Source organism: Uloborus diversus, chromosome 4 (assembly GCF_026930045.1).
Source record: "Uloborus diversus isolate 005 chromosome 4, Udiv.v.3.1, whole genome shotgun sequence".
In the NCBI taxonomy this organism is placed as follows: domain Eukaryota; kingdom Metazoa; phylum Arthropoda; class Arachnida; order Araneae; family Uloboridae; genus Uloborus; species Uloborus diversus.
Window position 1 is genome coordinate 94,747,684 of NC_072734.1, and position 25,247 is coordinate 94,772,930.

At 31.5% G+C, this 25,247-nt stretch overlaps 1 protein-coding gene across 1 annotated transcript in view; it reads left to right on the forward strand.

Moving 5' to 3' along the window:
• Nucleotides 1-25,247, forward strand: part of LOC129220714 (protein zyg-11 homolog B-like) — a 44,974-nt gene that overhangs the window by 6,449 nt on the left and 13,278 nt on the right. Inside the window, 10 exon segments of the mRNA XM_054855144.1 lie at nt 1,247-1,361; nt 3,541-3,681; nt 8,753-8,929; nt 9,251-9,304; nt 9,651-9,740; nt 9,742-9,762; nt 13,952-14,093; nt 14,372-14,442; nt 14,898-14,945; nt 19,550-19,617. Of these exon segments, the coding sequence (XP_054711119.1) occupies nt 1,247-1,361; nt 3,541-3,681; nt 8,753-8,929; nt 9,251-9,304; nt 9,651-9,740; nt 9,742-9,762; nt 13,952-14,093; nt 14,372-14,442; nt 14,898-14,945; nt 19,550-19,617 (927 nt within the window).

A 25,247-nucleotide genomic window follows, 5' to 3' on the forward strand; every position in this document is an offset into this window, starting at 1 on the left:
CTTGCTCATTACCACCTCTTCCGGTAAGCTATTCCAAGTGCCCACGACCCTGCTAAAGTAGTAGTTTTTCCTGATTTCCAAGTTAGCCTGAGATTTAAATAGCTTAAAACAATGACCCCTTGTCCTGCTTTCCCCGCAAAAATTTAATCCATTTACATCTTTCATTTTGATAAATTTAAATAACTGAATCATGTCCCCTCTGACTCTCCTTTGCTCCAGGCTATACATGTTAAGCCTATTAAGTCTGGTATCATAATCTAAATCTGAGAGTCCCCTTACTAATTTAGTTACCCTTCTTTGAACCCTTTCCAATACAAAAATATCTTTCTTCAGATAAGGCGACCAAAACTGAACAGCATACTCCAAATGAGGTCTTACTAAACTCCTATATAAAGGCAGAAGAACTTTCTTAGATTTGTTTGAAATAGATCTATTGATGAACCCAAGCATTTTGTTGGCTTTGTTACTAGCAATACTGCACTGTTGACTAAACTTGAAGTCCTGATTTATAAAGACACCCAGATCCATAACATTTTCTGCCTGATTTATGACTGAACCCTGTCAACGATATCTCATACGCTTATTTCCATGACCTAAGTGTAGCACTTGACATTTCCCTACATTAACTGCCATACCCCATTTATCTGCCCACTTAGTAATATGATCTAAATCCTCTTGCAGCTGTTTTACTTGTTCTTCATTTTCGACAATCCCCATAACTTTTACATCGAGAGATAATCTGCGGGGGCATATGGTCCGTGGATGTCACTTTTTATTGAAATATCGATTAAAATACCGCCAATTGATACAATAAACACATATATTTACTGAAAATAATTTTGCATTTTTGTTCAATAGGCTTTTTATTGCATACTTATGAAAAGAAAAAAAAAGCATCGTTAATCGAAAGTGGATATTAAAAGATTGCTGCATAATTACAGCAAAACGCTTATTTAAGCGTAACACATGACAGCAAAAATAAACGTTTTTAAAAAAAAGGCAGAAATGAAAGTACTGTGTTTTCAACAACAAACGTTAACAATTTTGGACTTTTAAAACCGCAAAAAAAAAATCTATTTTTATGTATTTAAGGAAAAAAAGTTCTGGATTTGGGATCTCATACTGTAGTTTAACTGTGAACAAAGATAGAAAATTTGCTGTTCCTACTGCAAAGATATTATTACTGTGTTTGACTCTCTGTACATTGTTTAAAGATACTGTTTCATTTTTGTAATAATTTTTACAGAATTTTTCTGAAAAATCATCCTAATATGTTGTTTTTGGGACTGCTGGAAACAGAAATTTGCCATGATGATATATTTTGTAAAGAGTCGAACCCTTTCTATAATCCCAATTTAATTGTAAGTATTATTAGTTTAGTTGCAATTACTTCGATTTTTTTTCAGATCAATAAACATGCTTCTGAATGTTTTCCTGATTATCTGAAGTAATGCTAAAATTCAAATTTTTTATTTTCGGCTGTCCACATGATCAAGGAACCAGTTGCACTGATCTGTTGATTTGATAACGTCAGTGATTAGTGCATTGAGTGTCCATAAGATATTTTCATTGGTTTTCATCAGCCGGTAGCTCTATTGGTATGCACCTGGTTAGTCAACGGTTACTGTATTAAACACACCCTTTAGCTCTTAGAGGAGAAACTCCCCTCCAGACTTTATACACTCCACCTGGAAAATTGTCAAGGAAGGGATATGAAAAACTTTAAAAGAATTCCACCACGTCAACCTGGATTTTATCCCTTGATTGATGGTTTCCTTTATAGTTGTGTTAACCTATTATTTTTTTTCCAAGAATACTAAATAAGAGGGCTAAATTAGAGGTGGTAATTTGCCACAAAATTGTTCTTTCAAAATAGTCTGGACATGAAACTCTTGCCCATAGAAAATTCAAGAACCTTCTGTGAAAATGCAACTGGGATAAAACTGGAAATACACAGCTCAAAAAACTCATTTTTGCAATCTAAATGTAGTAGTAGACGAACAATATTGTTTTTTTTCTTCCTAAAAGTTCTGGTCCCTTCAAAGATAAAGCTTGAAATAAAGTCTTTCCCCTACTTATTTTTTATATATTTTTTTGAATTTTAGCCCTGTAACTAAAATATTCAGTATAACTTCGTTTTAACAATACCCAATGTAACAATTTCCTCAATTTGATGATACATTTCACTGTTCCGAATTTGATTGCATTGAATGTCTATGCTCTTTAATTAAACGATGTCCTTGCTTTAACCGTAACTTTTTCCTGACAAACATTATATCAAGGTTATACCATAGACTAATAATAAGAATAGACCGAACTATGGCAACCCTTTTGCTGCTCATAAACCAAACCATGTGACTGGTGGATATCCTAGCAGCAGCGAGCATTGATCGTAGCACACGATCGACGCCCGCGAGAAATAAAATAAATAGAATTGACGGAATACACGGAAGAATGATCTTTTATGGAGTTCGATTTGTAAATTTGTTATTCTAAGTTGTAAATATTTTGTTAATATAGTGAGTTTTTCGTTTAGATAGTATTGTGCATTTTCTTTAGTCAGTTTCAATAACTCTAAGCAATTAAAGATGCAAGCGCCCAAAAGGAATCGGCAAACGGTAAGATTCTTACCTACAATTTCAATTTAAGATACCGATTAGTACTTTTTTGCGTTAACGCAAAACGTTTACGTCATTCCGTTCATGCCAACGCTGACGTAGCAGTTCCAAATGAAATAAAAGTTACTGAAAACTGTGATCAAAAACTAATTACTAATGTCAAAATAATGCATAAAAGAAAAACAGTTCAATCTCTGCACCTGGAAAAAAATTATAATCAAAACACATTATGTCTTAAATTACATGTCAAATGACAAACTATAGATAATGTTGCCATCTAGCAACCATGCTGCCAAAGTTTTCGCCAAGCCTTCCACCAGTCACATGATGTATCCATGAACCAATTTTTTCATCATCAAGTCTGGGAAAGCTCGGTCTACTCTTATCATTAGTCTATGGGTTATATTGTATGTTATACTGTACATTTTTTCATGTTAAGTTTAGTGGTTTTGGAGGAAACTTTTCACTTATGTTGTTAAAAACCTTGCAGCATGCAGCTCTAAGTAAAAGATAAGAAAAAATGTTCTTTGAAATGGTTGTTTGTTATATATTGAAAATACAAATTTCTTTTTAAAATATGATCTAATGAACTAAATAGAAAAGTTTTTTAGGTGGGTATTTAAAACTTATTGAAAAAAAAAAAGAAACTGAAAAAAAAATTAATTGCATCTTGTTCAAGTATTGCACATAACAAATGCATGGTATTGTCGTTATTGTGGCTGACATTCACAATGTATAAATGCAACGGTTAGTTACCTTCTGTGATCAAACTAGCAAAAAAATAAAATTTGTAAGAATGACAAAATATTGTTTTTTCTTCTATTGAAAATATGTTGTTATTCAATTCACTTATGTATCATAAAATACTCATTTAGTCATTAATTTTTCTATCTGATCTGGAATTTTATTTCTAAAATTTTAGGTAACTGGCTATGCATTGGAAAAACAAGTTTTGGAAGCATTGAGAAGATATGTGAAAAGAAAATTTTACATCCAAAAAGCACTCTGTAATTTGTATTCTTATATCCAAAATTTAACAGATGTACGTCTGGATATTATAAAAGTAAGAACACATTTTTGTTTCCGAAAAGGAAAATTTACAAAATTAATTTTTACAAAATTACCAAGAACTGCTTACATGTCAGGATTGAAAATGTTTTGCCATGGATGACTGCAGTTTTCTTTAGGCAAAAATAGGTTTTTGCTAAAGTGACCAAAAATAAAATTTTGACTGACAACTTACAGTTGCAGTTTTTCGTATTTTTTTCCTCAGCAAGTTAATAAAAAACATTAAATATCCTTGAATAAAACTTTAATTTTTGTTTATTTGATTCCTAATGTAAAAAAATTAATTTTTAATTTGCTTTAAGAGTTATTGAAATGTTTTATTTTTAAAATTTTTAAGCATAGTAACAATACTTACAATTTGTATTTAAAATAGGAAAACAATCGTTAACTCATAATGTACTTAACTCATAACTCGTAATGTAATATGATTTGATTGTTTTATAGAACTAGACATAGGCAGTTTTTGTGACCTTCTTCATTACTTTCCTCAGACATTAATTCCTCGATGAAGAAGAAAAAAGGTATCCCTTTAGTGAGGGAAAAAAAAGTCTTATTATTTCTCTATATTATTCAACTACTTCTATCAAAGTTAAATAGCTTTAAAATCTTAATTGAATCATTGAAAAAAAAAGTCTAAACAATTTCAAGTATTAATAAATTTACTAATCTCAAAGTTATAATTTGTTCAAGTACTAAAGGAATTAGTCTCGTAGATTGAAAATCTCTTGCTATTACTTTTATATGATTTTTTTAAATCATAAATTAAAATGAATAATAGTGAAATTCATGATTGAAATATTTATTTACACTGTATTCCTTAGTTAACAGAATTCAATGTAATTTTGTTTGTGATTGGGATTTCTCCATTTTTGCCGCCCCCCCCCCTTCCCATTTTTGCCACGGTTTTTCCACTGTTCCGGCAAAAATACCAGGCCTGATACATGTGTTTCAGGGTTACAAGGAACTTCTCTCTGTGTGAAAGAAATGAGCTTATGAATAAAAAGGCGTCCGTCAAAAGCTCGTAGGATGTCTTTTCAGCCATAAGCTCACTTCTTTTGCATTGAAAAAGGGTTTCTTTCTAATCTCAAAATATGTGTATGCAGTTTTCTGTAAGTTTGCAAATTTTCCCATTTACTTTTCTGCATAAAGTTATTTCTTATTTTTGTTTCTAATGAAAAAAAAATTAAGGCCCTGTTACTCTTTATTTTTTAATAATTTATTAATTTTTAGTGCCTTATAGATTGCATTCTTTTTAGTCTTAATTTTTTATTAGCATATTTATTGTATTCTTTCTCATCCCGTGTCTGAAACTAATCAAGTGCTTTGTGTGTTTAGTTATTTTCATTCAGACATGCTTAATGTGTAATGCTCTGTGATACTTATTATAATTCTTGCACGGCTTCCATGATCATTGCATTATATGCACTTTTTGAATGGGAAAAATTAAAAATGAGCATTTGTTATTATAGTATAGTCTCAATATCTCGAACTTCGATATCTCGAAAACCTTGATATGACAAAAAATTATTTTTCCCCTTGATTGTGCATATTTATCTAATGATATTTTTCATTCTTGTGCCAAAGACTTTTTAATCAAGCCCCCTTCTTACGCCATTGTGTTGGACCTTTTGACTCTATTTCCACCTCCATAAAAAGGGGAGATGAACGAAAACCCACTTTTGAGACACCCGGAATAGTCAAATCATACGTCCAACTTCTTTTGTTCCAGGCACTCAGAAACCGTTTGAAACTGTTCTTCAACTTCGTAATACAAATCTTAGATAAGTTTAGTTGTGGTAAATCACTACTTTTTGCTACTTTACTAAAGCCTGTTTTTTTTTTAAATTCTTTTTTCTCTATTGTTTTTGGTACATTTTAAAAATTAATTTTTTTTTTATTCTATCAAGACTTTTTTCCAACTTTTATTACATGTTTCCACTTATTTTTAACTATCGTGACTACTTTTTAGAATATTACGACCTTGTTATCTCAAAAACTTGATGTCTTGTATTATTTTTTAACATCCCTTCTGTGTGATTTCCAGAGTATACTGTATTTTTAACTTTATAGACATTATTTTCTATAGTGATACACTCAAAAAAATAGCAATAACGTTTCAAAAACAATTAAGATGCGGGCAGAGGTGCCCTGAACTAAAATTTCTGACAGGGTGTCAATTCTAAAAGTTGCCGAATGAAAATCTAATTTTAATGAATGATAAAATACGAGCATGCACCTTGCACTCATATACATTAGGGTGTCCCGAAAAAAAGCGAGTCGATGTTTCAAGTTGCACACCCTTTTATATTTTTCCTTTTCGGTCAAAACAATTGTAAAAAAAGTTTCATATAATTTTAGTGATGTGGTTCGGGTAAATACCCAGAGGGTAGGTAAATATTTTTTGGGTATTTACCCGGGTATTTACTCAAAGCCTGGGTAAATACCCAAAAACTGGGTATTTTACAAAAAAAAAAATGCAAAAAGTGAATGGGATTTTTTTTTAAAATCTAAATATAAAATAATTGGTAAAACTGACACATACATATGTATTACACAGTTTATAATATTTTGTATAGAAAGACTTGATGAAATTATGAAAGAAAAATATCGTGAACCAAAGAAACTTTCTTTTCAATGTCATAATTGGAGAAGTATAAGCAATTCAATGATGAACTTCAGAATTTCAAAATCACAATCTAGGTTAGCCATATACAAAATGAAAAAAAAAAAAAAGGAAGCATGAGGGATGTTTGGAAGAATAAACTGAGAAATTATTAAGACTGTGATGTTATTTATTTATTTTATTGCTGTTTAAGTGATAACATGGCAAATATAGAAACAATTTTCACATTAGCAAAAAAAAAAAAAAAAAAAAAAATCAAAATATTGTTTTCTGTTGCCTTGAAAATTTGCATTTGCTCCCCGGTACTTCATGATAAAGATTTATTCAAACTATTTTTAATACATGCAATTAGTGATATAGGGTGGGAAGGTAAATATTTTTTGGGTATTCATCCGAAGGCAGGGTAAATCCTCTAGAAATTGTGCATTTTGCAAAAAAATTTTGGGTTGTATCAAAAGGTGATGATTTTCTTTTTAAAACATAAACCGTAAAATGAAAGATTAAAAATATAAAAATTTATGTATCATAGTTTTTTTAATTAAAGGCTTAATGAAATCTTAACTGTCAGAATTTAGAATGAACTATTCTAAAACTTAAATGGGATGTTTGCTTTTTTTTGTAACAAGTTAAGCTTTTTACTTTTGTAGAATGACTTTTTATGTCCGAAATTCGGCTATCAACATTGAGTAGGCATGTCCAACACTTTTAATGTAAATATCATATTAGATTGCTAAGTTTTTTCACACAATAATTCTTTAAATATGTGATCAAAATACAATTTTTGGGCAAAAATTTATTATTTTGTATATGGTTGGTTATATATACATAGTGGAATACATACAGAAAAGTATTTTAGTTGAATATACATTTTTGAAATAAATACCCAGGTAAATACCCATTTTGGGTATTTACCCAGGTGTGTACCCTGGGTATTTACCTATAAAAATAAATACCCGGGTATTTTACATCACTATATAATTTTAATAACGACAACCTGTGCCAACTTGCGCCTGAAAGTGTGTGTACTACACCAATTCGAGAAAAAAAATTAGTTCCAGAAGTTTGAAATTTCATGTTGATAAAATGTTGCTCCTATATCCCCATGTGTGCCACAAAAATAGTTAGGTGTCTCAGCTGGAGGCCTAAAATTTGTAAATTTCTTCCTACATTTTTATAAAAATGTATAGTGTATTTTAAAAAGAAAAAGAACAGTAAACTCGGTGATTAGCTCTAAATAGAAATTTTTGCTTTGCGATATTTAAGTCGCAAATTACTCAAAATATGGATTTTTTCAAGTTTAAGCTAAGTTTTTCATTTTAAACATATTATTTATTTTATTATTCATTTGTAAATGTTGATTTGAAAATGTGTTTGCTAATGAATTTTGAACTTCATATTTCATTGAAATGTACGTCATTTTTTAAAAGATAAATTAAAAAAATCCAGTTTTTGAAGAAAATAATAAATTTTAGGCTTCCTGATAGATGCCTAAATATTTTTTTAATTTGGATAAATATTTTTGTGGTACATGTGGAACTATACGTGCAACGTTTTATCAAAATGAAATTTCGATCTTCCCAAAAAAATTTTTTTTTCTCTTGGGCCTAGAAAGCAGAGCTGTTTCACATTTTCGGTCACAAAGTCGGCACAAGTTGCCGTTCAAATTATATGAAACTTTTTTACAATTGTTTTGACCTAAAAGGAAAAATATTAGAGGGTGTGCAACTTGAAACATCGACTTTTTTTTTTCTTTTTTTTGGTACACCCTTATTTACATCCATTACATATAATAAGAACGCACATAAGGCAGCATTAAAAAAGTTTTTTGAATTCAAAAAATAATCTCAATGTTGCTATGTTATCTCCAAATTTTTCTGAATCGTCAGCAAAATGAGGTTGCTGAATAAGGAATTTTTTGGGAGTTCAGTGTCCTTCTTTGACATCCCCTTGAGTTGCTCCTGGAAATAGATTGTGGTTGACTGGTATTTTTGAACTTGTTAACAAAAATCAAACCCAAGTCTTTTGACAAATTGTGTGTGTGTGATTTCAGTATTATATCAAATTTATCTCATTAAAAAGTTTCATGGGTGCATTCTAGTGTACAATGAGCTAGGTGTCAGATATTTCTCAGTGAAGGAGTTTGTCTAACTGGTGCAGTTAGACATTTTGATTACTTTCTTCCCTGAAGAAAATTCTGGCTGCAGTAATCAGGATTTGCTTTCTGGTCTATTACATATTGTTTAATCAGTGGCACACAAATTATGCATATTTCTACTCAAAAGACTGAAAAGATACTGTGCATTTTCTATTAAGTATGGTCAAGGACGGATAGAACTGATTTGAAGCGATTGCCTCAAATAAGGATGAATATTTCAACTTTTTCTCTTTTTTCCGTTTAAAATAATGTATTTTCAGAAACTTGTAAGTGTTTTTTTTTTTTCAGCTAGTCTTAAAAACAATGAAAACATATCCAGATGTTCTGGGCATACAAATGGCTGCTACTGCGTGTCTGTATAACCTCACCAAAGGTGGATTAAGCTCAAGAATACATACCAATTATTTAAAGCAAATTGTTGATTTAATACTTCTATCAATGGAAACCTTTCCAAAAATGCAACAAGTAAGTTACATCTGATTTTTTTTTTTCTTTTAAAGAATGTAACTGTGCTTGCTGTTTCTTTTAGCTATCTTGAAACGTTTGGTATAATTTTTAAGTGTGTTACTTGTAAGAAGGTATTCAATAATAACTTGAAATTCCAGCAGCAGAACTTTTTTCAGTGGTCTGCAACACAGAATGAAAACTCCAAAAGTTGTCTACAAGATAAACCGATCTTATATTAATGATAAATTTTAAATCGGTGTCAAGACTCCATTGTAGTATTAATTGCTCTTATTTTATTGATTAAATTCATTCTAATTCTTGCTTTTTTTTTTCTTTTAGCTTCAAAAAAATACGTTATTGACTCTTTGTAGTGATCGGATGTTACAAGATGTGGTAAGTATTTAAAAGATAATATAAATTTAGTTTTTAAATTTTTGCAAAAAAAATATATATATATATATATATATATAATTTAAACAGTGAAAATATATTTTTGTGTAATGTATCATTGTTTCAAGAACATGAAGAAGAATAGTTTAAAGGTGCATGTGAAATCTAATCCTAATTGCAATTATTGATTACTTCAATTTTTTAATTTTTATTTGAAAGCAACATATTTCCAATTCTTAACTTAGACTGCTTTTTTTTTTTTTTTTTCCAGAAGAGTTTTACATTATTTTTGACTTTTAGCAGATATTTCAAGTTAACATTGAAAAATTTGTGTTTATCTCTTTCATAGACATTTGATAGATACCATTGTGCAGAACTTGTGATGAATTCTCTTATGGCTTTTGATGACCCAGCTATGAATAGAATGTCCGTGGCAATATTGCTCAATCTTAGCAGCAAGGGTAAAATAATTGACTTTTTTTCCTCCAAAATGTGATTGAATTTGAGATCATTGATACCATCCTTATTCACCTGTTCTTGGTCCCTCTCACTACTGTTATAGTTCTAATTTGAAAAAGAGGGTGAAAAACTCCAAGACATACAAGGCAGTGAGAAGCAAAATGTTGTTAGTGGCAAAATTAAAAATTTAGATATAACCGGTACAAATAGCAGGTGAACCTCTCCTCTGTCTTGGGGCAAGAGATTGTACGAGTAGCCCTGGTAGATACTGCTGTATAGCATGATTTAGAAAAAAAATTCAATGGAAGTCTACCTAGGACTTAACGTTTAAATGCGTTTTACTCAAAAAGTTGATAATATCCACATAAATCCTTTTGCTTCTAACTGCCTCATATGAAAACGTTTTTAAACACTTGCTTCAAAGTAACATCTGCAACGGAAGTGATATGTTTACAAAAGAAGAAATATAAGTTTAAACCCATTTAAGTTACTTGTTAATAATTCTAATATTTGTCTTAATTCTATTTTAATCTAATGGATCATTATCATTAAAACAGTCATTTTGAGGCTTATTAAGTTCAGAAAAATTAAAGTGGGTGGTATCAGAGGAAACCTTTTGTAGAGATAGATATATGTACGGGCTTTACGGAAAAAAAATATTGGTCCCTGAAAAATAAAAATGTTTTTTGAATAGCACTATACCCTCACTTAAATGTCATTCCCTCACTAGTTAGGAAATGATGAATCCATTAAAATTGGATTCTATTAGTTAATCCTAACTGTTATTTGAGTTTATTCACATACAAATGTTCTCATTGAGGAAGTTTGTTTTTTTTCCATGCATTATTTTACTTTATTTCTCTACAAAAACGGATAGGAAAGAATGATGGATGCATAAAACCTTATCTGGTGTTATGTTTTTGTAAAGATTCCAAGTAAAAAGTTTTGACACTTTAAAGATGCAAATATGCGGCAATATTTTTCTGTTTTACCAGCTTTAAATTATTACACTTTTTGCTTAAAACAAAATATTTTGTTGCGATTCTGGGAAGAAAACTGACTGTTGTGGGGAATGAGACTAACCACTGAGGACAAACTTAAAAATTATTACGTGACCTAATTTTGAATAAAATTTTAAGTGGTCCATTTTACTTAAGTCTCCAATATTTTCAAATAAAAACCGCAAATCAGTATTCTTATTGTTTGTTTGATTAGAAATAATTTTTGCTTATTTTTTACAAACAGTGGGAACAAATGAGGGAATGACATTTGGGTGCTTAAGACTTACATTGAAGACATTAAAAATAAAATACAGTAAACTGTCGATTATGGACAAGTCAGTCGACTATGGGGATCATGTATTTTCGCAACAAAAAGCAAATTCCAAAAGCAGTTTTTTTTTCTATGTCAAAAAATTGCAAATTTAAATGCAATTGTTTTTTATTTATTTATTTTTTTATTTTTAATTTATTTTATTTATTTATTTATTTATTTATTTATTTACTTTCTTCATCATATATACTTGTTCTTCATTGATGTTACGTTCTGTTGTGCAAAAATACAAAAAACATTAAGTTTTTGAAGACAAAAATTTTTTACCTTATTTGTCCCTCATTTTAGCTTTTTTGATGTTCACGATTTTTATTATCTATGACACTTGTGCAACCCGATTCGGGGGATGATCGGGAGTTTACTGTGTAGAAATTTTACTTTTAGTTATCTTCTTAAACTCTATCCAGAAAAGTATTAAAAATACCTTAAAAATGTAATACATTCATAAATCATAACACGGGCATGAAAATGACCCTAATATAAAATTATTAGTTAATCTCAGAAGTTACAAGATTTTAAGTTCCTCGGTCACAAGTACAAAAGATTACAAGTACCTTTACTCCAGTAATAAGTAGGGATGCACCGGATATCTGGTAACTATCCGGTATCCGGCCTATCTGATTTTTTAACTATCCGGAACTATGAGTTATCCGAATCCGGCAAGCCACTCCGGATCCGGATATCCGACAGTTTTTTGCAGGATATCCAGGCAGTTATCCGGTAAAAATGTGAGAGATATCCGGGGTTGATGTGGGTTTATCCGGTACGAAGTGAGGGTTTAATTTTGAATTTACTTTTGCAAAAATTCCAGTTAAAGCTTTCACTGTTTCATAAACTTTTCGATGATGCTTTCTCTTTTAATTGCTGCTCTCAAAAACGACCATTCCTCTTCAAAACCTAGCTTCTGGCATTCCCCCCGCGTCGTCGTCCCCCTCTCCTTTGCGAATCTGCTGACGGTATGTTGCCAATAATTTCTCCCTCCCTATCTCACTCTCTCTGCTTTAACACGCTGAAGTGAAAAGGTCGACCTTGAAATGGTTCATATCAAAGCGCTTGAAGTTGGAGGAGTGGCCGTGTTGAAAATTAAAATACAGTCAAGTTCCGACTTGCGGGAGGAATGCATTCCACTACTCTTCTCGCGCAAGTTGAAATTTAGTGTAGTAGAAAAATGTTTGAATTCGGATTTTTAGAAACACACTAAAAAATTTTAGGCATTTGTGAACACCTCTCACACTATTTTGAAACCATTTCTTAACTATATATAACCGTTTCTTGCATAAAAAAAGCTGTATTATTCAACATAAAACTCTGTTACAATGTATAAAATTAATGGTCAATGGGAGAAAGACATGTAAATAAAACAATAATATAGTTACAGTGTATTAATAATTTAATAATGCACGCTTTGGTGCCATTATATCTCATGAACATTAAAATGAAGAATGAAAGAAACTAATGAAAAATGCGGAATAGTTGCACTGAAACAAAGCAATGTTTAGAGTAGTACGGTGTGGAAACTTTCGTTTTCAGTGATACTAAAAGGATGAAGAACCATCAAGAAACCAATATGTAGTGACCAATGACGTAGTCGATGCTTGCACCCAGTTGCGCGCAGTTGTACAAACGAACTATTTTCGAAATTATATTTACTTGTATATTTCTACACATGCTAAAATCCTTTCATTGCATTCATTTATATCCAAAATTTTGTGTTGCGTTTGTATTTTTTTCCATTTTTAGTTATCCGTAAAAGTTTTCTCCCCCTTTTTTAAATTATTTCACTTCCGTAAAAATGAGTTGAAGTCTACCTGGAAAAAAAAACCATCCACCCCTGTATTTAAGATGCTAATTTGCATCTTTAGAGAAAATGTACCTTTATTTCTGGAATTAAAGTAAAATTTTAAGTTGATTATTTAAGGTTTATTTATTTATTTTTTGAGTCTAACTCTGGCCCTGTTTTAATATTTTCTTTTTTAACTTGTATGTTAGAAAAATTTTACACGTGTATTATCTGTAATAAAAATGATTTCAAAGCAAAGTTTTATTTTTTGTTATTTCTAAATTGGATACAAGAAAATGTATTACTTTATGATGAAGTTTAAAAAAAATTTCTACACGTCATAGCAAATCTAATAACAAATACGACTCATTATACGACCTTTAAGATTTCAACTATGAATAATTAAAAGTTTAAACCATGTGTACATTACATACAGAATTAATTTTTGCCGAAAGTTTGTCTCTTTCAAAAAAAATGTCGGAAGTAAAACAATATTTTAATGTTTCATTTTATATATAGCACAATTCCTAAATTAAAATCTAGAGGCTCTAAAAAAGTACATTTGAATGTACTTAACATGTTTTTAAAGAAATGATATGTGGAACAAGTTTGATTTATTGTTTTGAAACGGCGTTGTAGAAAAATATGCGAACATGCAATGCAATCAAAATGCCGGATATCCGGCCCGGATATCCGAATCCGGCAGGTAAGGGGGGCATCGGATATCCAGTATCCGGCAAAATCACTATCCGGTGCATCCCTTGTAATAAGTCTATTACAACACAAATTACTTTGTTTGAATTTTAACACAAGAAATATACAGGTACCAGGGTGCAGGTATTTTTCTGGTTATTTTAGTTAAGTTAATAAGCACTCATATCTATATTTTAATATGTATCCAATCTATGTCAAATTATGCCCTTATGAAAGTCATGCTGTGCATGTTTTACATTAACTTTGTTGCCTGAATAAAAATTTTATGTTTGACTTGAAAACAACTTGTTAGTATTCTTATTATCACAAATCTTAGAAAATGTTTGAAGCATTCCTTTGTATTTAGAAGTCATTTCTGTCTCTAGATATCAACTGCAGAAACTTCTAATCTTGGTGCTAAATTTTCCTACATGAGGCGACTTTTAAGCATAATAAGAACAAAGATGGATCAAGGAGAAGTAGATATCATGATGAAATTTACATTGAGTGCTCTCTGGAATCTGACTGGTCAGTTCTTTTTGAAATGAAACTTTGTTAACCCTCTTGCGTACATTTTGATAACTGCTGTGTAGTGTGCCCTATTTTTGCCTAAGTCACATGAGGAGTATAGATTATTATTCAGACTTGGAACAAAATTTTACATCTACTATTTGTTCCAAAAGCAGCACTTTCTTCAGACAAATCTACCCAACGGGTTAATAGTAAAATGTTTTGGAGTTGTAATAATTATTTTATTTTATGTAATATTGTGTTTATCAAAGTATAACTTTATTTTGTTTCTGCAGATGAATCCCCAAAAACATGCAGTGTGTTTTTGAAATTGGGTGGAATGCAACTTTTTCTTGATGTTTTGAATGTAAGTTTTATGTATTCATTTGGTTATTTTAAAAAGACATATGCAGCTTAAGTTAAAAATCTTAATAATATGTTTTAAATAGGAATTTTTAAAAAACGTTTTTGACTTGATGAACATTTGAATAACTTACTTCCTTGAAACTCACTATTTTTTTTTCCACCTGCACTAACAAAAGAGTTTTTAGTCACCTTGCATTATGTATATGTAATTCAATTAATGTTTTGCAATCTGTTGTTACTGCTGTACTCATAAGAACTTCAATCTAAAGAGAAGTGAAATTCCAGAAAATAAAAATATATTCGATGTGAGAAGTTTTAAAAAACGTTCTTCATGATTGGTATTCTTATTCAATTTTACAATCCATCAACTGGTTTTTTTTTTTTTTTTTCAATTATTTATTTATTACACTGGAAATTGCCAAATTTATGTTTGGTTAATTTTTTTTTTTTTTTCAGAAATTTGCCGGTGAAAGTGCTGTTGAAACTAAAGTGCTAGGATTAATGGTAAGCAATATAATTATATGTATATGGGAAAAAATATACCTTTAAACAAATAAAATTATTTGATTTTACTAATTTGAGATATCCCTTTGATTCACCTCCCCTCCCTTCATTTATTTTCCCTTACAAATCTGTTTTTAGATATTTTATGGCTTGTTACTTAGTGAATATAATTCTGCATGAAGCTTTCCTAAAAACATGTGATTTTCTTTGGTGTCCTTGTGCAAAGTGCATCTAAAATTATGATATTGTCAGTGAAGGAAAAGATTAAATGTTCTGGAACATAAAAAAGCTGTCTGTGTGATTTTTCCTTACAAATGTGCACTTCAACACATTTCAAATAAGTGAGAACTTATTTTAAGTTGACCTTTTTTTTTTTTGAAAAGTAATTCACAGAAATGTACATTGTGTTGAAAAATTAAGATCTCTGAGCCTGTTGTGTTCTCAGCTTCTCTCTGTTTTGTTCTCTTCTCTTGAAAATTCTAATCATCCTCTTAATTGTTGTGGAATTAATGAAATTTATTACGATTGCGGTCTTTCCTATGTAGGACAAACTCAGCATGCTTTAAAATTTTACTTGAAAGGGTATCAAAATTACAGTATAACCCTATTCACTCCATGGTCCCCCGTACCTACCACTATTTGCGGTTTAACCAGTTGGGTGGAACCCTGACAGGGTTGCCACGCACCTGGAAAATATGGAAAACCTGGAATTGTCAGGGAAAATGAAACACCTAAAATGGTCAGAGAATTGTCAGGGAATCTCTCTCAGTTTTTTGCATCTGATGGGTGAAACTGTTGCGTAAAAATGTGGAAGTGCGGTAAATGTCGAATTCCAGGTAAGCGAATTTTCCTGATAGTTGAGAGGAAGAAAATTCAAGCTCATTTTTAAGTACTAAATGTAATAAGTAAAATAAATAACTAAATAAATTTTAAAAACAATCTATACATAAATTATGAAGCTCTGATTTATATCATTACATTTTATTTTGCTTCTTTTGGGAAAAAATCAAGCCATGCACTGCTAGTATTTTTCGCAAAGTACGTGTGGTCGTACTAGCATTTTGATCAGGGTTGGCAAGTTTCTGCCGAAGCGGTTAAAACCACTAGAAACCGGTTAAAACCGGCATGGCAAAAACCACTTTCTGCCACTTTGCGGCAGAAACTGGCAAAAACTCACAAAATGAAAAATTAATTCTTGATATACAACAGAAAATGCATGGAAAAAATAATTAATTGTTTACCAAAGTACTGTAATTTTATTACAAAATTATCACAATTCAAAATCAAATGTTACATTGTTTGGATCATGCAATTGCCTCTTAGAAAAGTTGGTTTCAAAAATCTAAACAGGTTCTCAATTTACTATGCACAAATGAGAAATTTTAGAATATTCTTAAAACAGAAGAGCTAGCAGACAATGCATCAAGGAGCAAGGAATGTTCGTGAAACTTGCATCTATTGCATAACTGGTCACCATGTAGTAACTGGGGTTGTGGTAAAAATTTGACTGGAAAAATAAGTTTTGAGAAATAGGGCCAATTTGTTTTGCAAAGCTGTGACATTAGGTACAAAATTTAGGCAAGTAAAATTCTAGCACTTTCTTTTCAAAGCACATGACATGATAATATCAATCACAGACAATTTAGAGGTAGCATATTAGTGAGCAAATTACAATCAGTAATGCCTGTTTAATTCTGTATGTCACTCCTCTTTCCTAAGCACCCCTGTATGATTTTTTATCCTTTGTTAAAATAATCCAAATACTACGAGCCTCTGCAATTGGAAAATTCCCTTTCTGAACTAAATCAAGGACACTAGCATGGGATTTTATTTTTTTAAATGATGAAATGATGTTTAAATTTTTAGTTTACTTAAACAAATATTATTTACTAATTACGTTGTTATTAAAGACGTTTTTAAGTTTTTGCCAGTTTCTGCCGTTTTTTTTTTCCGGTTATAACCAGTTTCTACCACTGGCATGGCAAAAACTAATTTCTGCCGGCAGAAAGCCAACCCTGATTTTAATAGCCTTCATTCTAAGTTTTTTTTCTTTCTTTTTCATGAAATGAATGATCATAAAAATTTAAAGCCTTAAAATTTTAACTTTTATAAGTTAAAACTTGTTTTTTTGGAAACATGTCAACATTTTTTTTTTGAAAGTGACTTTGCCAAAAATTACTTGGTGTGTTTGAGATTTCAGTCCATATGCATCCTTCAAGTTTTTCCATCATTTCAATGGTTGGAAGTTATTTTAATTAATTCTGGATTAGAATGACTTGATATATTTATTTTTTCAAACTTTTAACTATTATTGAGTTTGGCACGATTGGCATCCTTAAGAGGTTTTCCACCTCCAGCTCAGTCACTCTTATGCCGGGCTAATGAGTGCTAATAAGCACGAAACTGCAGTCCTCGGCTAGAATTAACTGAGCTGGCGCTGTATTTCATGTATTATTGAGTAAATTAGCCATTACATATTTTTTTGTAAAAATACTGAATTGTAAAAAAATGAGCATTTAATTTTTTTAGTTCTTCATTTGCTTTTAAAGCTAAGGATTTGTAAAAAATCTTTTGAAAGCAAAAATGAAGTCCATTTTAGAAGAATAGTGTAATAATTTTCTATATTCTTTTGTATTAAGAATATGAATTTTAAATTGAATCATCATTGCAGAGAATATTTATAGCATATATTGTTATTTTTGAAACAGAATGCACTATGATTCTTATACTCGCCAAAGAAAGATGTTACGATTTTATCACAACGCGGATAATTTTTTCCCATGTTTATGTTACAGTCGAGAATAGTGGCAATGTCGATTGTTTGAAACATCCATCGTAGTTTTTGTTAAAACATTGATGTTTTAATTTTGAACATTTTTTTTGAACATGTTTTTTAAAATGTTTAACAATGTTTTTTTAAAAATATGTCACACCACTTGTTGAGAATGTAGTATCAGCTAGGGCATGTTGGTAAAAAATTTGAAAGAAAAGTTTTGTAGCATTATTGACTGACGGAATGCTGTTATTCATGCTGTAATGAGGGAGGGAGACTTAAATCAAATGAGATTTCTTATAATATGCTCAGTTATGCTAGAATGGTCCCTAGTACATATCATTATGCAATAGGAAAAAGTTGCCAAGTAAGAAAAAGAGTAAAAAAAAGAAAGTGCTAAGAAAGAGTTCTTATTTTTATCATTTGAAACATTGAGACCTCCTAATATTCAATACAGCAAAAATTTAGTTAATATTGAGCTTATTTGTATTTTAAATAAATTGTAGAATTAGTCAAGTATATACGGGGCAAAGTGGATGGAGCAAAATGAAACAGTTTGTTTCATTTACTCACTCAATTATTTAATATAAATCACTTTATTATTGAATTCATATAACAAACAAACAAACTTTTGCAGAACATAATTGCAGAGATTTAAAAATGAAAGTATTAATTGGAAATATCTGGTCTTTCAAAGCATTTATAGTTAAATTTCATGTTTGTCTTAACTTAACCCGGATATTGATAACAGTTATCGATAATGTTTTTAAGCATTTTTTGGTTAATAAATTAGGTTTATTTACAGCAAAAATTATATTGTATTGATATTAAATAACGTAAGTTGACATACATTATCCTGGAATTTTTCCTAAAATTGACTGGAAAACCTGGAAATGTCAGGGAATTTCATTCTTGAACTTCTGTGGCAACCCTGCCTGAAGACAGCTCTGATTTTTTGATCCAGACCAGAAACCGAGCAATCCCTGGTCCAGAAGTATTGTTTCACTTGGAGGACTTTGTGACCACGAGCATATTTAACGTCCCCCAGTCACCATTAATAAAGAAGGTTGATCTTCGATCTGGCAGGGATCAAACCCGGGACCCTTCGGTCCCGAGTTCGATGCCTTACCGATCAGTCCATCACGGCCTCTGAATCAAACAATTAGCTGCAGTTTTAAAATAGGGTTCAGAAAGCCCCTTGGATGTATTCTTTTAGGGATTTCTTGTATGATGGAGTAATAATGGTGAGTGAAATTTAGGGAAATTGGAATAACTCTTTATTGGCAAAATTTAGAACTCATTAGGTTTGTAAGTTTTATTAGTTAACTACTTTTGTGTTTAGTAAAAGCTCATTATAACATAATAGCATTTACCACATAGATATTGGCACAGTTTTGACGTTTGCTTCTTGTCTTGTAAACTAAGGAACAACACAGGAAATATAATGTACCATATGCATGCTAAGGCAGCTCCAGTTATATAATGCTCAAAAACTGCTGGAGTAACTACTGAAACAAGCTACTAATCAAGCAATAATATACTTCAAATGATTTCTAAAGCAATTTATTTTAGGGAATGTGCCTAATTAGGAGAAACGAACATTTTCCTACATTTTGAAAATTATGCTTAAATAGCCAAACTAGCTAAGATTGTACTTCTGGTCTTATTGCATATTTAACCCAATCATAATCATTGTAAGTAATGCTTGTAATGTAAAACATAGCTACAGCATTAAAACATCTGTTTTAATTGTGTCCTTTCAAAAAACATTTAAAACTTTTTTCTTGTGACAAAGTATGGAAGTTTCTGTAATACATTTGTTTTCTTTCAGAATAATATTGCAGAAGTTGCTGAATTGAGGCATAACTTAATGCATGAAGACTTCGTCACTGCTTTAAAGTAAGAGTTTTTGTTGTGTATTCTTTACTCCAAAAATTTTAGTTTTCATGTGACTAAAAACATTTCAATACTGAATCAAGATAGGCTTTTAAATCATTTCTTTCATTTGACGTTCCAAGATGTACTTTTTTGATATAAATTTATGCATGCCTTAGTAAACATTTTTATCCATCTATTTTTAATTTATTCATGTACATTATTTAGTAACTAAATTTGGGTTCAATCTTGTTTTAGTTCCATAGATTTCTTGCAAATTAGTCTGATTGGACAATGTTTGATTTAATTTATTATAACACACAGGGTGTGTCCAAATTCCCTCCGGGGTTTAGGAAGGCTTTTTTCAAACAAAGGTGTTATTAATACAGCAACAACGTTGACCTTACTGTAGAAAAAACTTTCCAAGTTTTGTTTCGCAATTGTTCAACATGAGAATCATTCGCGATGTAGCAGATATTAAGTCTAAAATGTAAATTGTGTTTCACTCACTGTAATGTGTCACGGTGAGTGGTTGTTCATTTTCCACTAAGGTAGGAAACTTCCCCATTATTTGACAAACGTTTGCAATAATGAGCTTCTTGATCATTGGATTGGATGAGATTCTGATGACCTCCTTCTTCTGTGGCTACTGTGCTCTTCTAACCAAACTCTGTACAATTTTTTATTGCATTACATCAAAAATAAAAGGTTCCTGCCCCCTATGCACCCTAGTTAACAAGATTTGCACCAAAGTCTTACAACTAGGGTTGCCACGCACCGGAAAAACCTGGAATTGTCAGGGAAAATGAAAATGGCCGAAAATCAGGGAAAATGAAAAATTGCATATTTCCGATCGTTCTTAGCGCGGCCCGCGGTCTATGACGTCAAAAAAACACTTTCAGCCTTGTTTTTTTTCGCCGCCATTCCCTTCCCATTCGTCGTTTTGTCATTCCCCTCTTTCTTCTTCCTCCTGCAGTTCTTTTTATCAACTCTCTGCCATTGGCGCAGGGGCGGCAAATAGGGGGGTCAAGAGGGGGCGGTCGCACCCCCAAATTTTTTGAGTAGAATGATAGAAAATGGGTGAATTAAATTTATGTTAGTTGGAAATCAATGTTCATTAAAGGAAATCTCGCTGGTTCTGAGCAACTATTTGATAAAACTCGACACATTCTCAGACTAGAAAAAGTGTTTTTCGTTATTTGGATGATGACTTAGAAATTCATGAAGTAATTTCGGCTTTTTCAGAACATAGAAAACTGATAGAGAACCATGGTTAATTTGAACTAAAGAAGACATTGCCTCATATAGGCTAAATAATTCACACTTTTGTGCCCAGGGTAACGATGGTATGTCCAATATGAGAGACTCGTGAAAAGTGGTGTGGCTGCAAGGTTTTCACAAGAAAATTCCTTGATATTTTATAATCACTTTTACGCTCATTTTTTAAGTGTATATTTATTTAACGAGTGTTCATCGCTTTCTTCTGCTAGAAACACGTTTCAGCTGCTCAATACATTATAGGGTCTGGTGGGGGAAAGTGGTCAATGGGGTAAAGTGGTCATACGTCAAATAAATGGCTATAGCTTGGAAATGAATGTTTGAATGAATGTGAAAATTTTATTTTAGAGTAAGGCAGTTAGAAACTACATTTTGAATACAATATTTTACAACTGGCAAAATTTTATTCGGTAAAAAAAAATGTTTTGCGTGAACATGAAAAATTTAAAAATCTAAACACCTATTTTAACATCCTTGGGAAATTTTGTTTGTTAGAATTAGGAACAGATTGACTGTACAGGAAGCTTCCTACATGTCTCAAGAACTCTTACTCATTAGCAGTTAGCTGAATCTATTTTAGATAATTTTTTAGAACAATTTAAGTCAGATGGGGTAAAGTGGTCATAATATTAGGCTTAACGAATATTGTTCTTCTAATGTCATTTAATCTTTAGGTATGAGGCAGATACAAATGAAATATTAATTTTACTTAATATGTATTGTTTTTATAGTAAACGGGGTTAAATATATGAGTATATGCGTATATATACGCATATATACTCGTGTAGACATGTACATAGACATATTCACATATATGCGCCAATAAATACCTATATGGGTATCTGCAAGTATTTTTTATCCATACAGCAATACGTTCTACTAGACACGTATATGCTCGCTTACACTCGTAAACACGTATATATAAAAACACTTATGTACTCAGGTAGACACGTCTATACGCGTACGTACTCGAGTAGACACTTACATACAAGCATATGATATAAAAGTATATAGGGTGATTTTGTAGTAAGTTACCGCCCTAAGCCAGGGCTAAGGCAGAAATACTTAAAATACACCACCAGCTCTTCGCCACCAGCTCATGTGCTTCCTATTCCCGGCTGATGAGTGCTAAAAAGCACGAAACTGATGGAATAACTGAGCTGGTGGTGTATTTTAAGTATGTAGGGTAAGTTTACATTCTTGAGCAAATTATTAAAAGGTGTTAGAGGAGAGGATAAGAAGTAAGAATCAATAAGGAACATATGGTCACAAACACAATGCTGACGCGCTACATGCACGCAAAGTGAGAAATTGATGGATGCAAAAGAAGTCACAAATTTATATATATATATATATATATATATATATATATATATATATATATATATATATATGTTACACAAATACAATTTTACACAACATTTTAGGACTTAAGAAAGTTTTAAAGCGATTGATGAAATTTGCGGCCTTGAGCTGTAATACATGCGTCGCATTCACAGATCCCTCTCTGTTGCAATAACGAGACTTTTGAAAAACTTTCATTAGCCGCTGCGCCTTTGTTGCGTAGCGTGTATTAGAGCTACTACAGACCGAAACTTTCAACAACTGCTCTAAATATTTCTTAAAAACTAAAATGTTACGTAAAATCACCTTTGAGCTACAAATTTGTGCCCTGCTTTGCATCCATCAGTTTCTGGCTTTGTGTGCATGTAGCGCGTCAGTGATTCTATCTTCCTTATGATTCTTTGCTTCTTATCCTCCCCTCTCACACCCCTTTGATGTTTGTCCAAGAGCTTAGATTCACTCTGTAAGCCGACATGTATATAAGCGTATATTCTCGTGTATACATACATAGACTGGTGTATACACGTAAATGTACGTATATACGTCTATACAGCTACACGTATACATGCGTATATACTCGTGCTTCCATATTATATATACGTGAGTAGACACGTACCAAAGACGAACTGGATGTATCCTCGAATTAACTCGTGTATACCCGTATATGTATGTATGTACACTTACATATGCGTATATACGTCTACTATACACATATATACTCAAGTATGCACGTATTTTCTCGAGATACAAGTGCATACGCGCATATGATGTTCGTTTATACGCGTATATACACGTGACACGTACATATATGTGCCACGTATATACATGTGACACCTACGTACTCATGTAGACACGTATACACTCCTGTAGGTAATCACGTATACATGCTTATATACTCGTATATACACGTATATGCTTGAGTAGGCACGTGCATGAATGTATCTGATTTATACATGTATCTACTCATATAGGAACGTGTTTACTCGTGTATAACACGACATGTATATATTCTTGTATACACGCATGTACTCGTGAATATACTTGTAACTATAAAAACAACTGAAATATACAAGTATTAGGGTTCTTTATAATGGTTTTGCATCTGTTTTTAACTATGACCACTTTACCCCATGCTATGACCACTTTCCCCCACCCCATGGGGTAAAGTGGTCATAAAAACATAGGGAAACGAAAGTTCTATAAAACTAATAAAATCAATATTTCTCTTCCTAAAATTTAATGTACCGTGCTCTTTAATAATGCAATGTAAAAAAACAACAAAAAAAGTTGAAGTTTTTAAAGAATTTGTTGCATTTTTTTTCCACCAAAGTTGAATACCTACGATTTTATGACCACTTTACCCCACCAGACCCTAATGCTTTCATAGAAACTCCTTAAAAGTGCATGTGATTATTGAATAAAAAAAGATATCAACCAAAACCTTTTATGGGGCTCTATAATTATGCAATCGCGGAGTGACACAAGATAATCTTCAAGAGTTAAAACGATAAAAACATTTTTCTATAACTTCAAAGCAGTAATTTGACGACTGGAAGAATTATTGCAAAACGATTCTTTCAATGGTGAAAAAGCTCATGCCCTTAGCATGTATGACTTCGTTTGAATTTTTATCCAATGCGTTTGCATCGAAAAAAGGTTTTTGAAAAATGCTTTACTCTAGCAAAATCTATATCTTCAATCCGCTACTCGAATATTCAAACCACAGTTCAATCACAATTGATCTGTGCACCATACTACCACAGTTCAATCTACAATTGAAACTGGAAATAGATTTTTTTATAGATGTATATTTCAATTAATCGTAAAAATTTTCAAAAAAATTCTTCCTCCTAGTAAATTTTAAAGAGACGCAAAAAAAGAAAAAAAAAATGAAAAAATCCACATGATGATGTGAAGTCAAATATTGATTTTTGAATATTTTGTATGAAGTTATAGATTCAGTTTCGAATGAAATTAACACAAGATTTGATGATAATTATTTTTCTGTATGGTTGGCTGGGATTATGGTTATTTCAATTGGATTTTGAAAACGAAAAGTAAAATGTTTCAACTGTTAGTAAAATTTTTAGCACGAGGCAAGAAAAATTATAAGCAATTTACCGACAGAATGGTTTTCACATCCAGAGACTGCAGTTTCGTCCTTGTTATGGACTCATCAGTCTGAAATAGTGAATAACAGAGCTGGAGGCAGATGATATCTCATTGAAGCTGAGAGCGCCGACATGACTAGATTATTCAATGATGAAAAGTTTAAGCCCCTCACAGTTTTTGAAGTAGCCTGGGTGATTCTAAAGAGCAAGATATAAAAAGTGTTTTCATACAGAACTTTGTGTTACTTTAATTATTTTTTAACTATCACAATCAGCTTAGCTAGTAGAGAAAGATTTTTTTTTATGTATCAGGGAATTAAAGAAAAATTTTCGAAGCACAAAGGGGGGAAAAAAAACCTTTTCCATTTAGTTGAACTGGCAAAACAACACGACATGTGGCACTGATAGATTAGTAACACGATTTCCTGCTCTTCCGAATTCCAAAAATCATGCATTATAACTTTTCCAAAAGGTATAAAAATTTTAGTAGTGAGATGTTTTGTATGATAACTTTTTAGCCAATGAATCAAAATTTTAATTGTTTCTAAATACTAATTTTATTCATACTAAACCGATTTTATGACAACTTCTTGTTAGCTAATGTGTATTTGGTTTCGATTTGGGGTTATACATATTTAAGAAACTCGATCCCCCAAATGAAATGCTGAAATGCCGCCCCTGCATTGGCGCGTGCGCCATGGCAGTTGGCGGCGGACATGCGCAGAAGGTACTTCTTTTCTTCCTCGTTTGAGCGGGCTCTGTTTAAACGCTGTTTAAACATCAGCAGTTCTAAAGTTATGATGCACAGCACATTGTTTTGTCTGCGAGTGCGACTGAAGTTTTTAATGAGCTGCAATAATCTTTTCATATTTTATATTATTTCTTTAAATTAATTAATGAAATCGTATTATTCTAGACAAT